Source organism: Taudactylus pleione, unplaced genomic scaffold (assembly GCF_031769625.1).
Source record: "Taudactylus pleione unplaced genomic scaffold, aTauple2 ptg000496l, whole genome shotgun sequence".
NCBI classification, from domain to species: Eukaryota; Metazoa; Chordata; class Amphibia; order Anura; family Myobatrachidae; genus Taudactylus; species Taudactylus pleione.
Genome location: NW_028284898.1, coordinates 1,704,796 through 1,726,544, shown reverse-complemented (window position 1 = coordinate 1,726,544; position 21,749 = coordinate 1,704,796). Strand labels below are relative to the sequence as shown.

The 21,749-nt window shown below is 41.0% G+C and overlaps 1 protein-coding gene across 1 annotated transcript; it reads right to left on the bottom strand.

The window, feature by feature from the left end:
- Window positions 1-515: 515 nt before the first annotated feature.
- On the bottom strand, window positions 516-21,532 carry LOC148502470 (uncharacterized). Its single transcript, XM_088449810.1, has 4 exons — window positions 21,444-21,532; window positions 11,916-14,657; window positions 11,761-11,835; window positions 516-4,480 (listed from the first exon to the last, which is right to left on the bottom strand). The coding sequence occupies exons 1-4, from the start codon at window positions 21,475-21,477 to the stop codon at window positions 4,446-4,448; spliced, it is 2,886 nt and encodes a 961-aa protein (XP_088305936.1). The 5' UTR covers window positions 21,478-21,532; the 3' UTR covers window positions 516-4,445.
- Between the last annotated feature and the right edge of the window lie 217 nt (window positions 21,533-21,749).

The window sequence follows — 21,749 nt, the reverse complement described above, 5'->3', positions numbered from 1 at the left end:
ATCGGGTGGTCGAATCTCATGTGCTGTATAATATTTATCGGGCTGACCTCCCAATCTCATAGGGGCCAGTACACACTGTGCTATGTCTGCACAGTGTGTACGCAGCTCACAGGCAGCTGCCTGGAGGTTCACGCTGGGGACACACTGCATGGCTGATCGGGAGATTTCTACCTGATCAGCCACTGATTGTAATAGTGTGTACCCAGCTTTATTCTGTATCTCTAACCCCACAAAATAAATATTCACACACTGAATCCAGTCTATAGATCAATAACCTTTATTATCACATATATAAAATTACATTAATTAAATTATTGTTATAGATTTTTTTAAATAAATATGACATTATTTTACATTAAATTGATATCCTCAATTTTTTCCTCCTCATTCCCTCCAGATAAAACCTTTTAGGGGTCTATTTACTAAGCAGTGTTAGGAGTCAGAGTGAAAAGTGATAAGGTGCCAGCCAATCAGATCCCAACTGTCATTTTCAAACACAGCCTGTGAGTTGACAGTTGGGAGCTGATTGGCTGACACCTTATCACTTTTCACTCTGACTCCTAACACTGCTTAGTAAATAGACCCCTTAATTTCCTAACTCTCTGAAATGTTTTAGTTTTTTTTAATGCACTTTACCTTATCATTCCCTACACTTTTCTGTTATCTCTTCTTCTTATTCCAACCATACAACACCCCACATAAGCAACGTCATAAAAGTAAATTAATTAGTTTTGATTGCACTAGATCAGAGGTTCCCAAACTCTGCCATTACAGTCCAGGTTTTAAGGATATCCATGCTGGAGCACAGGTGACTTAATTAGTACCTCAGTCATTTTTATTTAACCGTCTGGATTTAAGCATGGATATCCTTAAGACATGGACTGTAATGGGGGAGTTTGGTAAACTCTGCATTAGATGCCTGAATGTGTATGATGAATGCATGTCTATGGTCTTGGCTGGCAGGAAGAACTGATCCCTTGGTGGTTCCGTAGTTCAATCAGCCCAGGAAATGACAAATCAATCAGCAGAAATTAGGGATGGCCATCAGTGGGGTGTCCTTATATGGTTACCATCAATGGGCCCATCAGTGATTACCATCGTTGGCACAAAAATCTTCTATGGTGAACCATCGATGGTTTGCACCCCCTCGTCTGTCACTTCTGCTGTCATCGGCATGGCAGGCCAACAAAAAATGGGGGCAATGCTTAGTTGCCGCTGGGGCGTCATCCATTTATGGTGGAGAACCATTGGTCCTCTGCCATCAATGGCAAAGCTAGTTAACATTGGCCAGCAACCATCAATGTTTTGAAAACATTGATGGTCGATGGCCATCTCTAGCAGAAATCAGAAATATCTACTATTTAACCTGACACTTTCCGACTGTCTCTGTTTTGATCTAAATCAAGCTGTGTGACATCATTGATTTACTACAAATAATCTCTAGACAGACCATCAGGTGTTTTATATAAATGTGTAAATATGTTAACCCAAGGGATCAGTGATCCAGGGATATGCTTATGATGGATCAAATTGAAGCAGTTGAAAAATAGCAATTTGTTGTATGAACGCTAGTGTACTTCCACTTACTGAGCCCGAAGGACACTATAGAAAATGCAAATAATGACAATGCACAAATATCTGATTTCATTTTTAAAGCTCAATACAATTATTATATGCATATGCAAATTAATACAGTTCATTGTTAGAAAAAAATAGTTTATGCCAGAAGATTGATGTTTAAATGAAATGTGCAGGAAACAACTTGCATAACAAAAAATAATAATAATAAAAAACATTCAGTCATGCATGGATTTACCAGCAGGTGTCACTGTTACACATAAAAGGAAATGTGCACAGTCATAAAGATATCAGCTCCCATCTATTAATAATGCACACTTCATGTGGCTCAATGCTTCTCTTTCCTCATATCACTTTGACCATACATTTGCTAGGGGGGAACTACAAGAACTAGCTTGCAGTGTGAGTCATCTTTAAATTTAAAGATGTTGTTAAACCTAAAGTGCGCACTGTGGGCCTGATTCAGAGCCGCTCGTAAGCGGCCGCTCGTTCGTTCCGACCGATGTTCGCACAACTGCGCATGCGTACAGATTTTAATACGCATGCGCGAACCAGTCAGTGCGGCCGAAAATCGGGTGCTCGCTAAATAGCGAGTGCCTGCTATTTTGAGTGACAGGAGGAGGCGTTTGTGGGTGGTAACGGGAAGGTGCTTGAAAACGGGGAGTGGAGATCAGAACGCAGGCGTGCCAAACGGTCAAAACGGGCGTTTTAAGGGTGTGCATAATTACTAAAGCACCGTCATCGACCACGTCACTTGGTTGTTTTATAGTCAGAACTGCTCGCATGATTGTGGTAGGAAAAACCAACCACAAGAATAGCGAGCAGTTCATACGCCGTCCGATGTACTCGATTAATCTAATAAATAGTGGACATGACGTATGATGCGAGCGGCCAGGGGGCGTTTTTTTTCAAAATTACGTTCGCATGTTTTGTTCGCTCATTCAGACATAGAGGCGTGAACAGACCGCAAAGAGCGAACGGTTAATTTAAATAGCCAGCCCCTTTTTCTGGACGAGCGAGCGCAAATAGCGTCCGGCTCTGAATCAGGCCCTGTATGTACCCAGGGGCAAAACACTACATTTGCCCACCCAAGGCTAATAGGAACATTATCTGGGGATGGTAAAGATGTCCTTCCTCTCACTGCCACCACATTGTACTTCTGAGTTTAAACAGGGCAAGCAGGCCCAGAAGCACAGAGTGGAGTGGTGAGTGGGATAATGGACACAGGGTCCTTGTTTCCTGTTTTGGCTTCACCATGTTTTTTGTCAGATGTAGGCAGCGCTGGAACAACCACCATTACGTGGAATGCTGCAGCCACAGGCTTTGTTTGACCACAAGGCCCAACTTGCTGAGCACACTAAGGGTGGCCATTGACCACCGATGATTTTCCACTGATGGTCGATTGTTTAGCCATCGATGGCTGAGGTCCAATGGTTCTTCACCATTGATGGCACAGATGCAGCAATTTTTTTTTCTCGCCGTGGCTCACACAACTTAGCCCTGCCGCCTTCCCTGATTGGGCCACCACATTCCCATGACCCACAGTAGCTTTGCCCATTACTGGTTGAAACCATTGACGGCTTTCCTTCATTGGTTTCATGCTATTGTGGTAAAACACTGATGGCACCATTAATGGAGACCATCCATGGTGACCCATCCAATGGCATCCCTACTTCACCCCCAGCACCCCCATTTACTTGCTTATACTGTTAGCAGTCCGGGACTTGTAGTTAAACAACAAGTTAAGACACAATAAGCTCCGTGCTTATAGTGGAACACTTTATGCCAGTGTATTTGCACATGCACAGGTCCCCGGGAACATGGCGCCCACGCTATTTTCCAGGAAGTATCTCTAGTGCGCATGCGCAAATCATGGGGAAAATTAATGGCCGCCTCAACATTTTCCCAGTGATTTCAGTCTACAACACCTGCCAACATGGAACTCATGAGAGGTAAGTATAATAATTATATGGGTGCAGGGTGTGCGGTGTGGGGCTCCCAGGGGCCCATGTGAAATGCACACCCTGCACCCATTACAGATACGCCAATGGTCCTATACCGTCAAGTTACATTTGCTTATTGTTCCTAGGATAAGTTTAATTTTTTTTCACAGATGTTCCTAGATTGCTTCACCTATGCTGGTGTCAGTACTTTCTCCCAGTACATGTCAAGTGAATCGAGCAGAGACGATGAATGTTCTGATTTTACAACTGTGAACATCATGATCCATGAGGCTGATGTTTCGAGAATAACCTCCAGTATACCCTGCATGACACCGTCACGCCGAGCCTGATGCAGAGGTGAATGCTAGGGAAACAGTTCTATATCTGTGCATGATCCCGATGGTTAAGGGACGCATAGCGCAATTGCATAGAGATCCATACAATTTAAATGGGTGGTGACTAGGGGTTGGCTGACAGTGGCTGGTACATCGCGGGCGCGTTGTGTCAGAGCCTGCTACTAAAGATGCAGTTCCACTGACACTGGCGCCTATAGACCCACATAGGCAGGTGCAATCGATGGATCCTCCGATATTGCGTATTTATGCGCACATCATCAGACTCACACTGCGGTCAGTGGGATAATCAATAGGACACCCATCGGCCGTGGCATTGCCATACTTTTGCTACAATACTGAATCTACCTCTGAGTCAGGAATTTAATGTCAGTACAATGGTACACCCATTACTGGTTATCCCAGCTGTAGCTTATAAAAGAAAAAGATAAAACAAAACACAAAATCATTGTACAGTACACAATGAGCACTTTCTTCCAAAGCAAAAGACATCGAAAAACAGGTAAGTTGATTGCAATGGATGTGGCTGGCATCTTTCATTGTATAATATGTCTTGCCCATTCGAAATGTTTTAAGATGCCCAAATCTTCTTAAGCCATAATAACTCTAAAAAAAAATGAAAATTAGTTTTAGAGGAAACCACTAACTTAATACAAATAGTTAATGTTTATAGTTGAATAAAACAATTGAAATCAATGTCCTTTGTCAGTCCTAGGGGTATATTTACTAAAGTGCAGTATTTTAGAAGTGGAGATGTTGCCTATAGCAACCAATCAGGTTCTACTTAACATTTATGTAGCACCTTCTAGAAGATAATAGCTAGAATCTGAATGGTTGCTATTAGCAACATCTCCACTTCTAAAAACTGGAGATGCGCGGTTCCGGATTTCTGAAGTCCGAACACACCCGAATTTAGGGGTTCCGAGTAGAACCAGGTTAAGCTTGGGGTTCTCTTTTGTGACCTGGTTCGAGTCCTGGTTTGGATCTGTTGCCAGTTCAGAACTCAGATTTAAAAACCGAAATTGGGTTTTGGATTCGGACATTTTAGCTGTTTTTACCGATTTTTATTGAATTTTATCAATTGTTATTGGTATTATTGCGGCCAAACATATCAGATAAATTGCAAGTGTATGTTTTTAACACAATAAATATACAGACTTAACGAATCAATAATCTCAATTGAAAAATTAGCAATCCCCTGTGTGTAGTCATAGAAACATAATTTAATCAACAAATCCATTATATACAGTACATAATAATACACCCAAAAAGTGATTAAAATCACCACTAATAGTATAGCGGACATAAGTCAGTACAACTAATACATAACATCCAGGATTACTAAGCAACCTATTATGGATATGTTTGTGTAACTAATAATGTTATGTGTTAATTATACTTAAAAAAACCTAACTATACATCTCTTTTCTCACCATAATGCTCCAGGCTTCATTTTACCAGTTACACCTCCTAAAATTATACTGTATATTATTTTGTCCTTTAATTCTTGGAAAAAAAAGCTTGTGATAGTTAAATGCTGATAATGAGAGAATGTTTATGTGAATTTCTTAAACACTTAACTGGCCTGGCTAATAATTATTTCCAAAAATGACCCCAAAATGTTTGATTTTTTCTTATTAAATTATTTAAATAATGGCTGTTTAAACCTTATTCAATATATGCATATTTGGTAATAAAATTATACAAAAATAAGGTTATAAAGCAAGTATTTACACAATTTGATAATTTAAAACAAATTTGAATTGTGCTGCAGACATGTTTACATTTAGAGATACAAGCAAGGATTTAATATTGCCTACATTTACTAAACAAATTACTCTATTGACATTTGTGATGAGGAACTTGAGAGTATTTTTTAATAAATTAGAGATTGTTATGTTAAAGGAATATAAGTTGTGGTGGGAAATTGTGGCCCCAGAGTGGTATCATGTAGATCAAATTATACCCAAAGCTCTTAAAATAAATAAACCACCATCCTTCACCTAATCAGAAGTAAGTTTCAAAAAAGAATGGGACTCTTGATTGGACTAATTATTAAGGAGAGAAGGGATATCTTGTGTAAATTGAATGAGGAGATTAATGTACTGCAATCTATGGTACACCCATTCAAAGAATTGGAAGATTTTAGGGTGGCTGAAAAATAACTTTTAAGAAAGATGAATAAATACTAAAATTAAGAGAAAAAAACATATAAGATATTGATTTGCAAACATTGGTAGATGCCAACCTATCATGATTCAATCTCAACCATCTATAAAGGAAACTAAAATGGAAAAGTATAATGAAGGTACTAGGACCCCTTTTTTGGAGGTAAAAAGTTGTAGCTTTAATCGTGTTACTAGAAGGGACAAAAGTAGGGATATTAATAAGAATCAGTTTCATCTGGACAAAAATAGAAAGAATACTCAGAAGACTCAGTGGAAGAGGTTTGTGAAGAACAGTTAAGAGAAGTCTTTGAATGATTTTTGAAGAAGGGATATAAATTAAGTACATTGGAAAAGACAAGAGAGAGAATTGAGTGGAAATAAAATATTTGTTGAAAGTGAAGGAGAATAATCAATCTACTGATAAGTTCCAATGGGCTTTCATCAGTCAATACAGTACCTGTTTTATTGATATTGAAATCATTCTTAGAAATAATTGGAATTTTTTATTTCAAGATCCTGTTCTAAGTGAAATATACCTCCAGAGCCAGTTTTTATTTATAGGAAAGCCCCATCCTATAAGAATTAGCTTGTGCGTAGTAGTCTGGAGGAAGAAACCAGACAAAGTAGTTGCACTAAAGGCTTTCATAGGTGTGGGGCATATTTTATGTGTAAATCTGTGAAAAGTCCTACTAGTAGGATTAAAGAATTAACTGTTAATGAGAAAAATGACCCTATTAAAGAGTTTATCACATGCCACTCGAAGATCGCAATTTACGCTATTGAGTGTGCATGTGGTTTACTATATAGGAAAAACAAAAACTGTAGGTGTCTAAAGGTTCGTTTAGCAGAACATGTTTATAATAAACGTAAATGTTTTGAGACACACACAGTCTCTGCACACTTCAAAAGGATCCATAACTCCAAAGAATGTTTTAATAAACAACTATGGGGTATTCAACAGATTATACAAAAGCAGAGAACTAGAGAATTAGACAGGAGGCTGTCTAGATACAGAGGCGTCACTTACCTCCATGGCACCTGGTGCAGCAGGTGTAGCTGCATCGCGGGCCTTAGGCGTGCGTCCCCAAAAGGGGGCATGGCTTCACGGAAAGGGGGCATGGCCTTGCCTCGAGAAGGCATGCCCCCTTGTGTGTGCCGATCTTGGGAGCATTACCGCCTCCCATTCTCGGCACACAGTGGGCTTCCCCAGCGCTCCTGCAGCTGCTGGGGCAGCCCACATCTCTCCCTGCCTCTCTCCATGTCGTGGTGACACCATCCGACGGGGTGACACCAAAATAGCAGAGCAGCTCTGCTATTTTGGTGTCACCCCCTCGGATGGTGTCACCCAGTGCGGCCTGCACCCCCCGCACCCTCCTAGTGACACCAGTGTCTAGATATAAGATTAGTGGATCTATGAATTAAATACCTTAGCATCTGGAGGGTTAAATAGTGAATTCGAGTTAAAATGTTTTCTGATTTGGTTTTTTATGCTCCTATTGACTTTCTTGCTGCTACTGATTTTTTTTCTGTATATTTATTTGTATTATCCTTTCTTTTTGTTTCCATATACCCCCAACATGAGTTTTAAGGATATTTGGATTTTAATTATGAGGACCATGGAAGCTTTATGTGGTATGTTTATCCCAATTGATTTATGATGTATCCTATATGGGACCTCTTTGAACGCACACTAAAGTATATAAAAAGGAGGTGGTGTTTGGATTTTATGAGGACAGTGGAAGTAATACTGTATGTCAGATTCATATCTTTGTTATTCTATATGTTCCTCTTGGAATGCATATTGGAGAAGGAAGCATCTATCTACTGTGCCCTGTATTGTTGAGCCGCCTCCTCCTATTTTGGAGGCACAGGTGGGACACATAGTGGTGGCAATATTGGTTCCAGTGCTTTGTTTTGTCACTTCCGCTCCCGCGTGTAGTGCTATGATGGTGGGACCCAGAAATGAAGTACAGCTGGATATTACTGGGGGTAGAAAGGGAGATGGGGGGAGAGTCAGCCATGCATCTGATGAAGGACCTTCTATGGTTTGAAATTAGTTAAGCTTGGCTTTAGGTTTACTCCATTGGTGATTGCTGAACATTGATGGACATTCCCTGAGGTGGGCACAGGTACCGAAACTTAAGTCCTTCCTTTTCCTTATGGATGATTTGTATTGGGATTGTGATTGATGACCTGTATGTTCCTGCTTTGCCATTAAGGAGTTGTTTCATGTTTTTAAGGTCTCTGCACTACTGTTTGTTTGTTTTTCTTGTATTCCCTCTACTTATGGAGAGTCTATACATGAGAGCAGAGTACATATTTTGTTCCAGGAGGATATACAGAAGAAAATTACTACCTCAACTATATTGTGGAACATTGTGGAACGATTTGCCAATTAAAAGAAATCTCCAGAGTGGATTCCATTATTTTGTTGACATTTTAAACGGTAATTACACTCTTGACTTATTTGGTGTTAGGATATGCACTTATTGGATATCATTATACAGATTGTTGAATTTGTAAAGTGAATGTGTTAAAAAAGGGTGCGCTAGAGCTTTGCATCATTTTTCTTCTTTTCTAATTTAAAACAAATCAATCATTCTGTGGACATGGGGCATATTCAATTTGGTGCAAGAATAGCAAAAATACTGTTCCTGGAGGGTTTTTCCCGCAGCTGCAGGATCTTTGCTATTCAATTAAGTGTGTGATTTTTCATTTTCTGAGTGGCAGGAGGTTTTTTTTTTTACTCGCAGCCCCAGAGCATGATCAATTTTTCCTAAAATCCTTGTTTTAGGAAAAATGGTTGGGAATTGCTCTGGGACCCCTAATGACTTATTAAGCAATTGGAAGTTTCCAATTATCTTACTTAGTCAGTAATTACTTACCTTCTGAAGGGGTGTCTTGTTCCACCAGCATCGGGATCCGGCCTTCTGCAGCAGCGGTATGTATAAGTATGTTGTGTGAGTGTGTGTAAGTATGTGTGTGTGAGAGTGTCTGTGTAACCCCCCATGTGTGTGAGCCCCCCAGAGGCAGCAGCAGTGAGAACTACATCTCCCAGCAGCAACTTCTCTCCGGCAGCCTCCTGGCCTCCCAGCAGCCCAAAACAACTTTTAGAAGAACCTTCGGCGCTACTAGAGTTCCCAGATCACTAATTAGATGGTCTTAAAGTCATTCAATAGACGGAATATCACAAAGTTACTGGTCTTTAGATGAATTCCTCTATTTGCTGTGAGATGTCCTCTTAATCCAAATGGGTGGAGCTCAAATGGTGTTTCATAAAGAGGAAAGAAAATACTCATATAGTGTAGTATTTCTTAAAATTTCTATAAATGTATTCACAAGAAAAAACAAACATACATCCAAATAATAAATGTTTGAAGATTTTGGTAATATGAGGAACCGTACCATGTGTGGATGGAAGGGAGATGACTGGGAGCTCACTGGACTGATAAGAATGTTTTTTTTTCTCGCACTGCATGGTTTTCTAAGCAGAAAACTCTGCGTGCATTTCACCTGAGGTGGTAATGCCACAGCAGGAAGAAACACAGCGTGAGGTCTTCCTGCCAAAGCATTAAACCAGCCCCAAACTGGTAAGTCAAGAGCTGGAAATCTTCAGAAAGTGGGGTCCCCAAAAAATGGTGTTCCCCCTCCTTGCATTAATCATCCCAGAGCTCTTCCCTGCACCCCTAGTTGCAGTGGATGCAAGGGTAATAGTAATAAAGGGTTAATATTGTTTTTCACAGTGAACTACAGGTACCAGCGTGCCTGTCCTGCAACACTTGTAGATTTAGTTTTATATTTGTTTACTAACACTGTTGTGAAAAGAGTGTCTGTGCCCTTTGTTCTCTAACACTGGTTGTGAAAAGAGTGTCTGTGCCCTATGTTCTCTAACACTATAATAATTGGATCTACAGGGTAAGCAGCTAATTCAATGTTTAATATCATACAGTAAACAATATTTAGATACACTGATATATATCGATTAAAACGGATGATACAGTATACCATATTAAAGCACATTCATGAGCCATTGACAGGTATCGCTTGCGGCTACCATCAGGGGAAGTATTTGCATTTTAACAGTGTAATGTCTAGCAAATTAGATTTGCAGATCCATCCTTATGCACAATGATTGACATGTCTGAAACCAATTAAAGAGACTGACAAGGACCAATCATGATGAGAGGCGGGGGATCACCATACATGATATACCCTGCCCACTCTACATGAATCACTTTTACTCCCAGAGGAAGACCACAAAGTGGTCGAAACGCGTTTGAGGACAGTATATCCACTAATTCCATGTTCAGATATATCCAGTACAAGATTCTACACTGAGATCTGAGATCGAGATCGAGCACATCACGTGACCGGCGAGTCACACGTGACGCAATAAGCGCACAACCCGGAAGCAGCAGGGAGCTGAGGACACCGCACACAAATCAGGAAGAGGAGACGGAGCATGGGAGGAGGAGGGATCCAGCCACACGCAGCATCAGGACAGGTGAGTCTCCGTACAGAGGGGGACGCGGACAGTGATCGGGCACGGTTGACTCCAGCCTTTCCCCTCCAGTGACAGGGTACTGCCAGGCTCCACATCCTGAGTGCGGGATAGTTCTTTGGATTAGACCTATCACCCGCTCGGGAGCTAGCCGACTGTACCCAGTCCGGAGTCCCTGCACTGACCTATTGTGTGGTTTTTTCTCCTACCCGGGCAGAAGACCAAGCACATCTGCAACAGGCATTACCAACATCCTATTAGACTTGGTGCTTAGTCCATTTATTAACAATAGTGTCACATTATCAGCGGGACGCCGCTATCCAACTGGACACAATACACCTTCATCATCGATCAATAGGGTCTTATCACCATTAGCATTGTGCTGACAAACGATCTGAGCACAAAACATTTGTGGTTGCTAGCAGCAACACTATATATCATCACTTGAGTTTGTCCTACGAATTTAGTAGGCAACACTTCATGCGATACTTATTGTTATATGTTATTACACTGTATATCCTATAGTAAAGTTGTTTTATCTAATCTACCATTTACTATGATTGATATTTACGTGTGCACATCATCCTGATCTATTTTTATTGAATCCCACAGTACTCTTTCACACCTTCATTGGTTGAGCGCCGATTGTATCCCCCCCTTTTGTGACTTAGTTTTATATTTAATGTTATAGTCGATTTTGACTTTAGTAAATCTCTGAATTGCAAAATGTAATGAAAATCACTAACAAATACACTAAAATCAACATTTAGTAATGATACCAATAGGTGTATGAGGACATATCTGTACATGCTATTTATATCGTGTTCATATTTGTTATGCCTTTTTTTATTGTTTTCCTGCGTTTTGTTCTCAAAATCAAATGACAAATAACAGCTCAGAATACACAAAAATAAGTTTGCTTTTCTGATGAAAATCCTATTTCTATATTTCTACATTTTCTTTTGTTCTTTTCCATTTAACTCTTAAGACAAAGTGCAGAAAATAAATACAATAATGAAGAATGGCTTGAAAAACAGTAAAACTGAATAAATAGTCTGTATACTGTAAATGTATTTCTGATGCAAATACACAAACACTTACCTATACCTTCATTTAGATTTTGGAGAGGCAGATTTCAATATATAGCAGATGGGTAACCCTAACTGTAAGCACATTTTTAGACTATGCAAAACAAGTGCATGGACATAGAGACTCACCTTGAAGACTAAGTCCGAGTGCCAGAGAAGTAACTATGACCGACCAGGTTGGGTGGGCAGTAGTCGATGAAGATGCTGTGAGGCAAAGAAAAGTGGTTTAAAATATTATCTTCATTCTCTGTTTGTCTTATTTGCACATTTAGAATTATACTCACATGTTGTTAATTTTTTAATAGTTGACTGATGAGTGTCTCCAATACTGGAGGAGGAGGATCTTGTGGTGGTTGATGTTTCTTGACCAGTGGTGACAGTACTGGAAGAGCTGGTGCTACTGGTGGTTGCAGAAGATGATGTTGTGCTACTAGTGGATGTTGAATGGATAGTTGTTTGAGTAGCAGCAGCTTGTGCTGTGTTGGTTGATGATTCTTGAACACCATTATTAACTGTGGAAAATGTATTTTTGCTGGTGGATGTTGAGTGACTGTTTGTTCTGGCAGGGGTAAAAGTTGATGCAATAGTTGATGGTTGTTTACTGCTAGCAGTCGAAGGTGATGGGATGCTAGTGGTGGTTGTAGATTGAGTATTTATTCCAGTATTAGGAAAAACTGTTGTGTTGGTTGATAGTTGCTGACTGCCAACAGTACTAGATGATGTAATGCGAGTGGTGGTTGTAGATTGAGTATTTATTCCAGTATTAGGAAAAACTGTTGTGTTGGTTGATAGTTGCTGACTGCCAAATGTACTAGATGATGTAATGCGAGTGGTGGTTGTAGATTGAGTGTTAATTCCAGTAATAGGAAAAACTATTGTGCTGTTTGATGGTTGCTGACTGCCAACTGTACTAGATGATGTAATGCGAGTGGTGATTGTAGATTGATTGTTTATTCCAGTAATAGGAAAAACTATTGTGCTGTTTGATGGTTGCTGACTGCCAACAGTAGTAGATGTACTGCCTGTAGTGGTTGTTGATTGAGTATTTATTCCAGTATTAGGAAAAACTGTTGTGTTGGTTGATAGTTGCTGACTGCCAACAGTACTAGATGATGTAATGCGAGTGGTGGTTGTAGATTGAGTGTTAATTCCAGTGCTAGGAAAAACTATTGTGCTGTTTGATGGTTGCTGACTGCCAACTGTACTAGATGATGTAATTCGAGTGGTGGTTGTAGATTGATTGTTTATTCCAGTAATAGGAAAAACTATTGTGCTGTTTGATGGTTGCTGACTGCCAACAGTAGTAGATGTACTGCCTGTAGTGGTTGTTGATTGAGTATTTATTCCAGTATTAGGAAAAACTGTTGTGTTGGTTGATAGTTGCTGACTGCCAACAGTACTAGATGATGTAATGTGAGTGGTGGTTGTAGAATGAGTGTTTATTCCAGTAATAGGAAAAGCTATTGTGCTGTTTGATGGTTGCTGACTGCCAACTGTACTAGATGATGTAATTCGAGTGGTGGTTGTAGATTGATTGTTTATTCCAGTAATAGGAAAAACTATTGTGCTGTTTGATGGTTGCTGACTGCCAACAGTAGTAGATGTACTGCCTGTGGTGGTTGTTGATTGAGTATTTATTCCAGTATTAGGAAAAACTGTTGTGTTGGTTGATAGTTGCTGACTGCCAACTGTACTAGATGATGTAATGCGAGTGGTGGTTGTAGATTGATTGTTTATTCCAGTAATAGGAATAACTATTGTGCTGTTTGATGGTTGCTGACTGCCAACAGTAGTAGATGTACTGCCTGTAGTGGTTGTTGATTGAGTATTTATTCCAGTATCAGGAAAAACTATTGTGTTGGTTGATGGTTGCTGACTGTTGATACCAAGAGTGATAGATGAATTTAGGCTCCTGGATGAAGTTGATTGGAGATTTTCCCCAGTGCTAGGAAAAACTGCTGTATTAGGTCGCTGACTGCTGATGTCAATGATGGGGGATGAGGTCATGGTAGATGTTGATTCACTAACTAACCCTGTATTGGGAAAAGCTGCTGTATTTGTTGATAGTTGCTGATGGCTGGTACCAATAGTGGAAGGTAAAATCATGGTGGATGTTGACTGGCTTTCTGCTACAGTACTAGAAAAAGCTGCAGTTTTAGTTGATGGTCGTTGACTGCTGATATCAACATTGGAGGAGGACTTTATGCTACTTGTTGAAGTCGATGGAATATTCGGTTTACTGCTAGGAAATGCTGCTGTATTGTTCAGTGGTGCTTGACTAGTGATGCCAACAGTTGAAGCTGATGTCATACTATTGGAGAATGTTAGATGGCTTTTTGTTTCAGTATTAGGATAAGTTTCTGTATTAGTTGATGGTTGCAGGCTGATGACACCAACAGTAGAAGGTGACCCCATGGTGGATGGTGATTGGCTGTTTGGTCCAGTATTAGAAAAGCCTTCTGTGTCAGTTGATGGTAGTGTACCACTGATACCAACAGTGGGAGATGAAGTTATGCTACTAGGGAAAGTTTGACTAGATTGGACATTTGATCCTTTACTGGGAAAGGCTGCAGTACTGGTTGATGGCAGCAAGTTGTTGGATGTAGGGATGATACTTAACCCAGTGATAGTAGACTTTGTTAGATTTATGGTGAAGGCTGATTCACTATTGGTACCAGTATTGGGTATTGAGACTGCAGTGGTTGATATAGACTGAGTACTGGAACTCGTGATAGAAGAAGTGACTTTGGTATTGGTGGAGGTAAATGCTTTTGTGGTCCCAGTGCTGGAAAAGGGCATCACATGGGTTGTAGTTTTTGACTGGCTTGTTAAAGTGCTTGCTGAGACTGGTTTGCTATGAATAGAAGTAGAAAATGTTGTTGGTGTAGTAATGGTTGGTGCTGATGTGGGTAACAAACTGCTTACCCATTGTTTTATTAATGATTTCAACTTCTGAAGTAGATTTTGGACAAGATGAGTTAGTGATGATAATGATGAGCTGGATCTCTCTGCATAAACTGTAGTGGCTATGGGAGAGAAGAAACAAATTTCATTATTTCTGTATAGTAAATGATCATTATTAAGCCAGTAACTGTTTGGATCACTATGCAATTGTGTTTATCTAGATTATTACAAGTTTTCATTGCAACAGTTTTCACTGTCTAGACCACTGGTCGGGGAATAGGGGTAAATGACCCCAAATGGGGTAAAACTGAAATTCCTGGGGGTAATGGACGGACAGCCGGGCATGCCTATTAATCATTGCATGCCCGGCTGTCCGTCCATTACCCCCAGGAATGGAGGTCACTGGTGCCGGGTGCGGTGCCAGTGACCTCCAGCCCAGCGCCGCAGGGAGGCTCTAAGCCGGACTCCCGCTGAGATGTTATTACCAGCGGGCGCCCGGCTCCTTCCCTGCAGCACCGCGTTAGCCGGAGGCTGGAGTTCTCTTCTGAACTCCAGCTTCCGGCTCTGCCCATGCGCACTATGGGAGAGACGTCATGACGTCTCTCCCATAGTTCCGAGGAGCAGCACTACAGGGGCACTATATGGGGGCACTACTACAGGGACACTATATGGGGGCACTACTACAGGGGTATTATTTGGGGGCAGTACTACAGGGGCACTATATGGGGACACTACTACAGGGGCATTATATGGGGGCACAACTACAGGGCATTATTTGGGGGCAGTACTGCAGGGGCACTATATGGGGGCACTACTACAGGGGCATTATATGGGGCACTACTACAGGTGCACTATATGGGTGTGCACTACTACAGGGGCACTATATGGGGGCACTACTACAAGGGCACTACTACAGGGGCACTATATGGGGGCACTACTACAGGGGCACTATATGGGGGCACTTCTACAGGGGCACTATATGGGGCACTGCTACAGGGGCACTATATGAGGGCAATACTACAGGGGCACTATATGGGGGCACTACTACAGGGGCACTATATGGGGGCACTGCTACAGTGGCACTATATGGGGCACTGCTACAGGGGCATTGTATGGGGGCTCTACTACAGGGGCACTATATGGGGGCACTACTACAGGGGCATTATATGCGTCACTGCTACAGGGGCATAACTATGGGTGCACTACTACAGGGGCATTATATGGGGGCACTACTATATGATTTCCTTCCCTTCAAATCAAGGGAGTAACGTCGGCGTATCTAAATATATTTTGGGGTAAAATTGAAAAAAATTCCCTGACCCCTGGTCTAGATCTTCCAAATAAACCCCTGCAGAGAACCAGCTGCTTGATGATTTAACATCATGAGCATATTAAATTATCTGTATCAGGATTAATAACTATTTTTACACAAGACCTACATTTATGCAAACATAATAATTTTTGCAAGTAGACAGCAGTTATATTGCTATTAAAACATTACAAGGGAATAGTTCCTGAATAATAGGGATATACATTCTCTTTACAAGATATAAATGCACTAGCATTATTTGATGGTCAGATTGTATCAACCACTAGGGATTAACCTTGTTGTACCCAAGGCTTTTGAATCAATAGTTTTGATTATATGACCCTGAAAAGGCTTTGAAGCTAGGTCTCTTAAATAGTTATTGAATACACATCATTAATGTTAATTATATGCTGGAGACCACTGAAACGGTTTGCAATATTTTCACTCTATCAGCAAATATATATTTTAAAAAACAATTTTGAATGTCTATAATTGAATGTGGTCACAATTCCATAATGACCACATATGTGTTCATCTAATATTTTAATGGTTTATAATAAAACTTTAATATTATCTGTGAGAAACGAATCATATGTAATATAAAGTGTGCCCCATAAAGAGTTCACTTTTTTTGCGTCCTCGCTTCCTCACTTTTTGAGTACATAGGAATAATACTTTATGGGTATTCTAATAATTGTATAGATAGATGGGATGTAGTAAAATTGCTGGCGGACGGGATGCCGGCTGCTGAAATACTGCTGCAGGAATCCCTCTGCCCGGAATAATGCTGACGCCGATATCCCAAAGGACATCAGGATACTGGTGTCTGCATCCTGAACACCGGAATCCTGAATGACCAGAAGCCAGTAAGTATTAGCTTTAGCCGTTTTAGGTTTAGCCACCCCTGGGGGGACTTAGGGTTAGCCCCCCCCCCTCCTGAGGAGGGTTAGGGTTAGGCTATGGGGAGGTAAGGGTTAGGCACCCCCTAGGGAGGTTAGGGTTAGGCACCACTCAGTGAGGGTTAGGGTTGGGAGGGAGAGGGGAGAGTTAGGATACTTACCGGCCTTAGTCGGGATTTTCTGTGATCGGGCTTCCAGCATAGGTATTTCAACCAGTGGTTATTCAGTCGAGAGGACCTCTCCGGATCACCGATCACTGGGCAGGTAAGTGTAAGCTGTGGGGGAGTTGCGGGTGGGGGGGGGTGTTGGGGGAGGGTGGGCAATCACATGGATGAATGTTGGTGAGCCAGCAGCGCATACATGGACACTTTCTCACTGTATTTTTTGCACAAATACAGTGAAAAGTGTGTGAAGTGGATTCGCAGGGACAGAGCTTTATCACTAGCTCTGTACATGCATGTGATTTTGATACATCTTTGTGATGTATTCAAATATGGCATTGCGATATTGGGTAAATTTATCACAGCCAATCCGCTCTGACATGAGATTGTGATAAGTATGCCCCTTAGAGTGTCCCTCTTCTTACGTGTAGCATTAAGGCACAAAATGCATCTCACTGAGAGCTGTCATCATAAGAGCTGACAATCCTTAGTAACAAGAATTGATTGTCAGTTGATTTGAGCAGCCTATATACAAAGCAAGGGTTCCTGGTTCCTGCGGACTGATCACGCTACAGGCGAGGTTTCTTGTTTCTCAGATGAAGTGAAAGTTGAGTATAACGTAATATATTGAACTGAACGACAACAGGTTTCTCTTAGTCTGAGAGAAAAGTAATTTTAGTGGTCAAAGGGCTAAAACAAAAGCCATAATAGCCGTTTAAACAGACTGAGGCACAAAGGTTACATATGTTTCTAAGGGCTCTGTTTATGAAAATAATATTGTGCGTAGTGTAAAGCTACACAATGCTTTGTATGATATCGTTGGGAATGTGCAAACAGTTACGTTGCTATTCAGAAAGACTAACACCTCCTGCAGGTGCACCCGAAAACCGAGCTCCCAGCATCTATCTATCTATGGGTCTATTCACTGAGGTAAAATGGAGAAAGATAAGTCCCAGCCAATCAGCTCCTAACTGTCATTTTTCAAACACAGCCTGTAAACTGACAGGAGCTGATTGGCTGGGACTTATCTTTCTCCATTTTATCTCTCTCCAAGGCTTAGTGAATAGAACTCTATCTATCTATCTATCTATCTATCTATCTATCTATCTATCTATCTATCTATTTATCTAGTGCATCGGCACATGTGTACACCCGAAATGTCTATGAACGACATATAAGGTCAGCCCTACAGCACAGCACCTGCCAACCACCCGTAGACTTCTGCAGGGACCGTTAACACTGAATTCTCAACTGGGTGGACAAATTTAAATGCCCACCCAGTTGTGATGTCAGGCCAGACATATTGAGCTGCCGATCGGTAAGTGTGTATACTGTAGCTTACCAATCAGCCGCTGGGATGGCAGATTGTCTGTCTATCTATCTATCTATCTATCTATCTATCTATCTATCTATCTCATATCTGTCACTGCAAAGATCAGTCATTGTAGTGTGTACCCAGCACATAAAAAAAATGGGGGCACAAAAAGGATCTAATAAAAATCACACATACAGGATATCATTATTATCTTGTACATATGAATTTGACTTAGCACAGAAAGTGTAACATATTTCAGTGCTTCATAATTTTCAGCCCTCATTTTTTTTGTTTATCTATGATCCACAAGCCACCATGCATTAAGGAACGATACTCACATCAAGGTACACAGGGGCGGGGCCAAAAACCTCGGGCGGGGAGGGGAGCAGGAAGCTCCTACTACTTCTGGCAGCTTACTCTCTTCACTTCACTTTTCTTCAAGTGGCAGCGCCATCCAGATGTGGTGAAATTGTTTATCTTTCATATGCGGTAAATGGTGCTTTCTGCACTGCATGTCCTCAGTAACCCTACGGTCACACAGAATGACTCCCCTGAACTGAGATGCCATAGCCATGTTTTGTGCATACAGGATTGCAGATGCATGCAGCAACGTGCCCCAAAATTGGCCGCAACATACCTGTGTTCTGGCTGCACACCCCATAACCTTCTCCAAATAGCCGTTAACTGTCAATCACTCAATGAGTAAAGAGTTGCTGCTTGCGACTAGGGTAATGGACTTTGACGCACACTGTACGCGGTGACTCAGGCGCATGCGCAGATAGTCGATAATCGCTCAACTGCTAAAACATCTGCATAACGTACAAGTCTGTGGCCTCATTGACTAGAAAGCCTGATAGACTTCTTCACTGTCGACATTCATTGTTGACTTGATGATTGCATCCCCTGAGCACTCCTTAAATGGTGCTTTGATATAAGAGTTAAATGAAGCTGGAGGATCTGGACCCTGTTGATCATTATGAATTAGCATGCAGACCCTTAGGGGCACACGCTGAGTTAGGCGCCTATTTGGTAAACATAAGATATGCAAATTTGTACTGTGCACTCACATAAACATTACACCTATGTCCAGGGCCGTAACTAGGGTAGTGCGGCCAGTGCCATCGCACAGGGCACCACAGGTCATGGGGCGCTGTTTGGGCCTGTAAAATGTCTGTTTATTATCATTCTCACTTGTAGCTTCCTCTTATTTCATCCCCAGCATCTCCTGGCCTCTCCTATCTCTTCCCTGGCCCTTCCCCATGAAGCCATGGCCCTTTTTTGGGTGCATTATGTCCCTTTGAATAATGAGGGGGGCGCCAATGGTCTTTCTGGCACAGGGCACCAAAAAAGTCTAGTTACGGCTCTGCCTATGTCTGTATGCACACCTGACATTTGTGTCTCCTTGCGCTTGGAGAGATGTAACTAGGGAGAGAAGGGGCGTGCGCCTGAGTGTAATAAGATCCCCATAGAAACACAGACCTGTCAATATTCCCATCCCACAGAATAACCTGAGAGGCAGTGCAAATACACACCTAGTATGACGATGGTCGCCAGCACTAGACAACCTATTCTGATTGGCTGATTTCAGATTGACTCAAGACCACCAGCAAAACAACAGTTTAGAAAGACAGCATATATCCCAAAGGCAGCCTTTTGGATATATGATGTTTTTTTAAACTGTTGTTTTGCTGGTGGTCTTGAGAAAGGTCATGTTTGACCAAAACGTCGACATATTATCTGAGCTATACATGAAAGCATTAAACTTACCTTTTGTCTGCTGGAATGCTCTAGTGAGTGCCCCTTTACCTACATTTTGACTGTACTATTCTGGATCATTGATTTGCTTCAGGGGGAGCTCCCCAAGTGACGTCTGTGATGGAGATGTGAGTGCGGACGCTTTCCTGGATATATATATATATATATATATATATATATATATATATATATATATATTGTAAAATTCTTGTACCATGACCTGGATGGATGCTAGTACACTTGCACAAATGCACTGGTGCACCTTGAAATGTCCCTGACTCTTCATATTGGGGCAAATACTCTATTTTTGTATAATTTTGATTTAAGCTCCTTGCACCCAACTCACCATGAGCCCTCTATCTATCTATCTATCTATCTATCTATCTATCTATCTATCTATCTATCTATCTATCTATCTGTGAGTACAAAAATACAAAGGAAAACATAACTCCTCACCACAGAAGCAGGGAACACAAGAACTTACAGCTATCAGAAAGGTGCATATCTATTTATGTAGATACAGTGATAGAAAATAGATTTTGCAGAGAATATTCACATCAGTCCCTAGTATAATGGAACTTACAGTTTATATTCCTTACTACACTAACACTCACTAGAAATAATTTAATCAGAATCCAATTAACCTGCCAGTGTGGGAGGTAACCTGGGCACCTGGAAGAATCCCATGCAGATGTGAGGAGAACATGCAAACTCCACACCAATGTGGACCAGGTCAGAATCAATGTCAAGTACTGTAATGTTAACCACTTTACCACAACAGACAGACCAACAAGATAGACAGACAGACAGACAGACAGATAGTGAGTTTAACAACATAGAAGCTAAATGTACTAACAGAAATAACTTACCAATTTAGAGTAGATAAAACCACATTCCCTTATACAATATATGGTCAAACATAAATGTAAATCATACTGTATATAACATCCATGAATTACTCTACCTTAACCTTAAGTTTGCAAACATACAAAGTTCAAGCAAATTCTGAGCTGCATAGAATAAGATGAGTGGTGAGCCACAACTGGGTAACATGGAAGAGCTGGGGCACTACCACTGGCAGGAGACCAAATCTTTGAATATTATGTGGCCTGTTACTGGAAGTATGGCACTACTGGCATCTGTGCAAGGTCAAAGGTGCATAGATATTACATGTAGAGTGCTATATGTGTCTATCTATCTATCTATCTATTTAATATCTATCTATCTCATATCTGTCTATCTATCTATCTATCTATCTATCTATCTATCTATCTATCTATCTATCTATCTATCTATCTATCTATCTATCATCTCATAAACCCTTGTATTCAAATGACATATCACGGTTTTACAATGCAGTACAATACTTCAGAACTTAAACAAGGCAAAGCAAAATCACCTCCACACCTCCAATTAACATCAGTCAAAGGTTTTTAATGTTTTATGTACTGTGTTATATTTATGCTTACCTGTTGCCAGCAGTAGTAGTACTAAGATACGCATGGTGCCAAATCCTAATAGGTTAATTCGGCTGGGAGTATTCCAATAGCCCCTTATCTTATGGGTCCCAGGGAGAAAAGAATATGATCTATCTTCCAACTGTACAAATATATGTATGAAGCAAGGAGTGCAGGTGCCATGTGACACACAGCCGTGACATCACGCCTGCTACTCACAACTAATGGATTTCTTTTTATACAGGTGAAATATGCAGGTATGGAGTGAGGGTGTGGCTGTTAAATATAGACTCTTAATGCTTACAAGAAACAAAAATG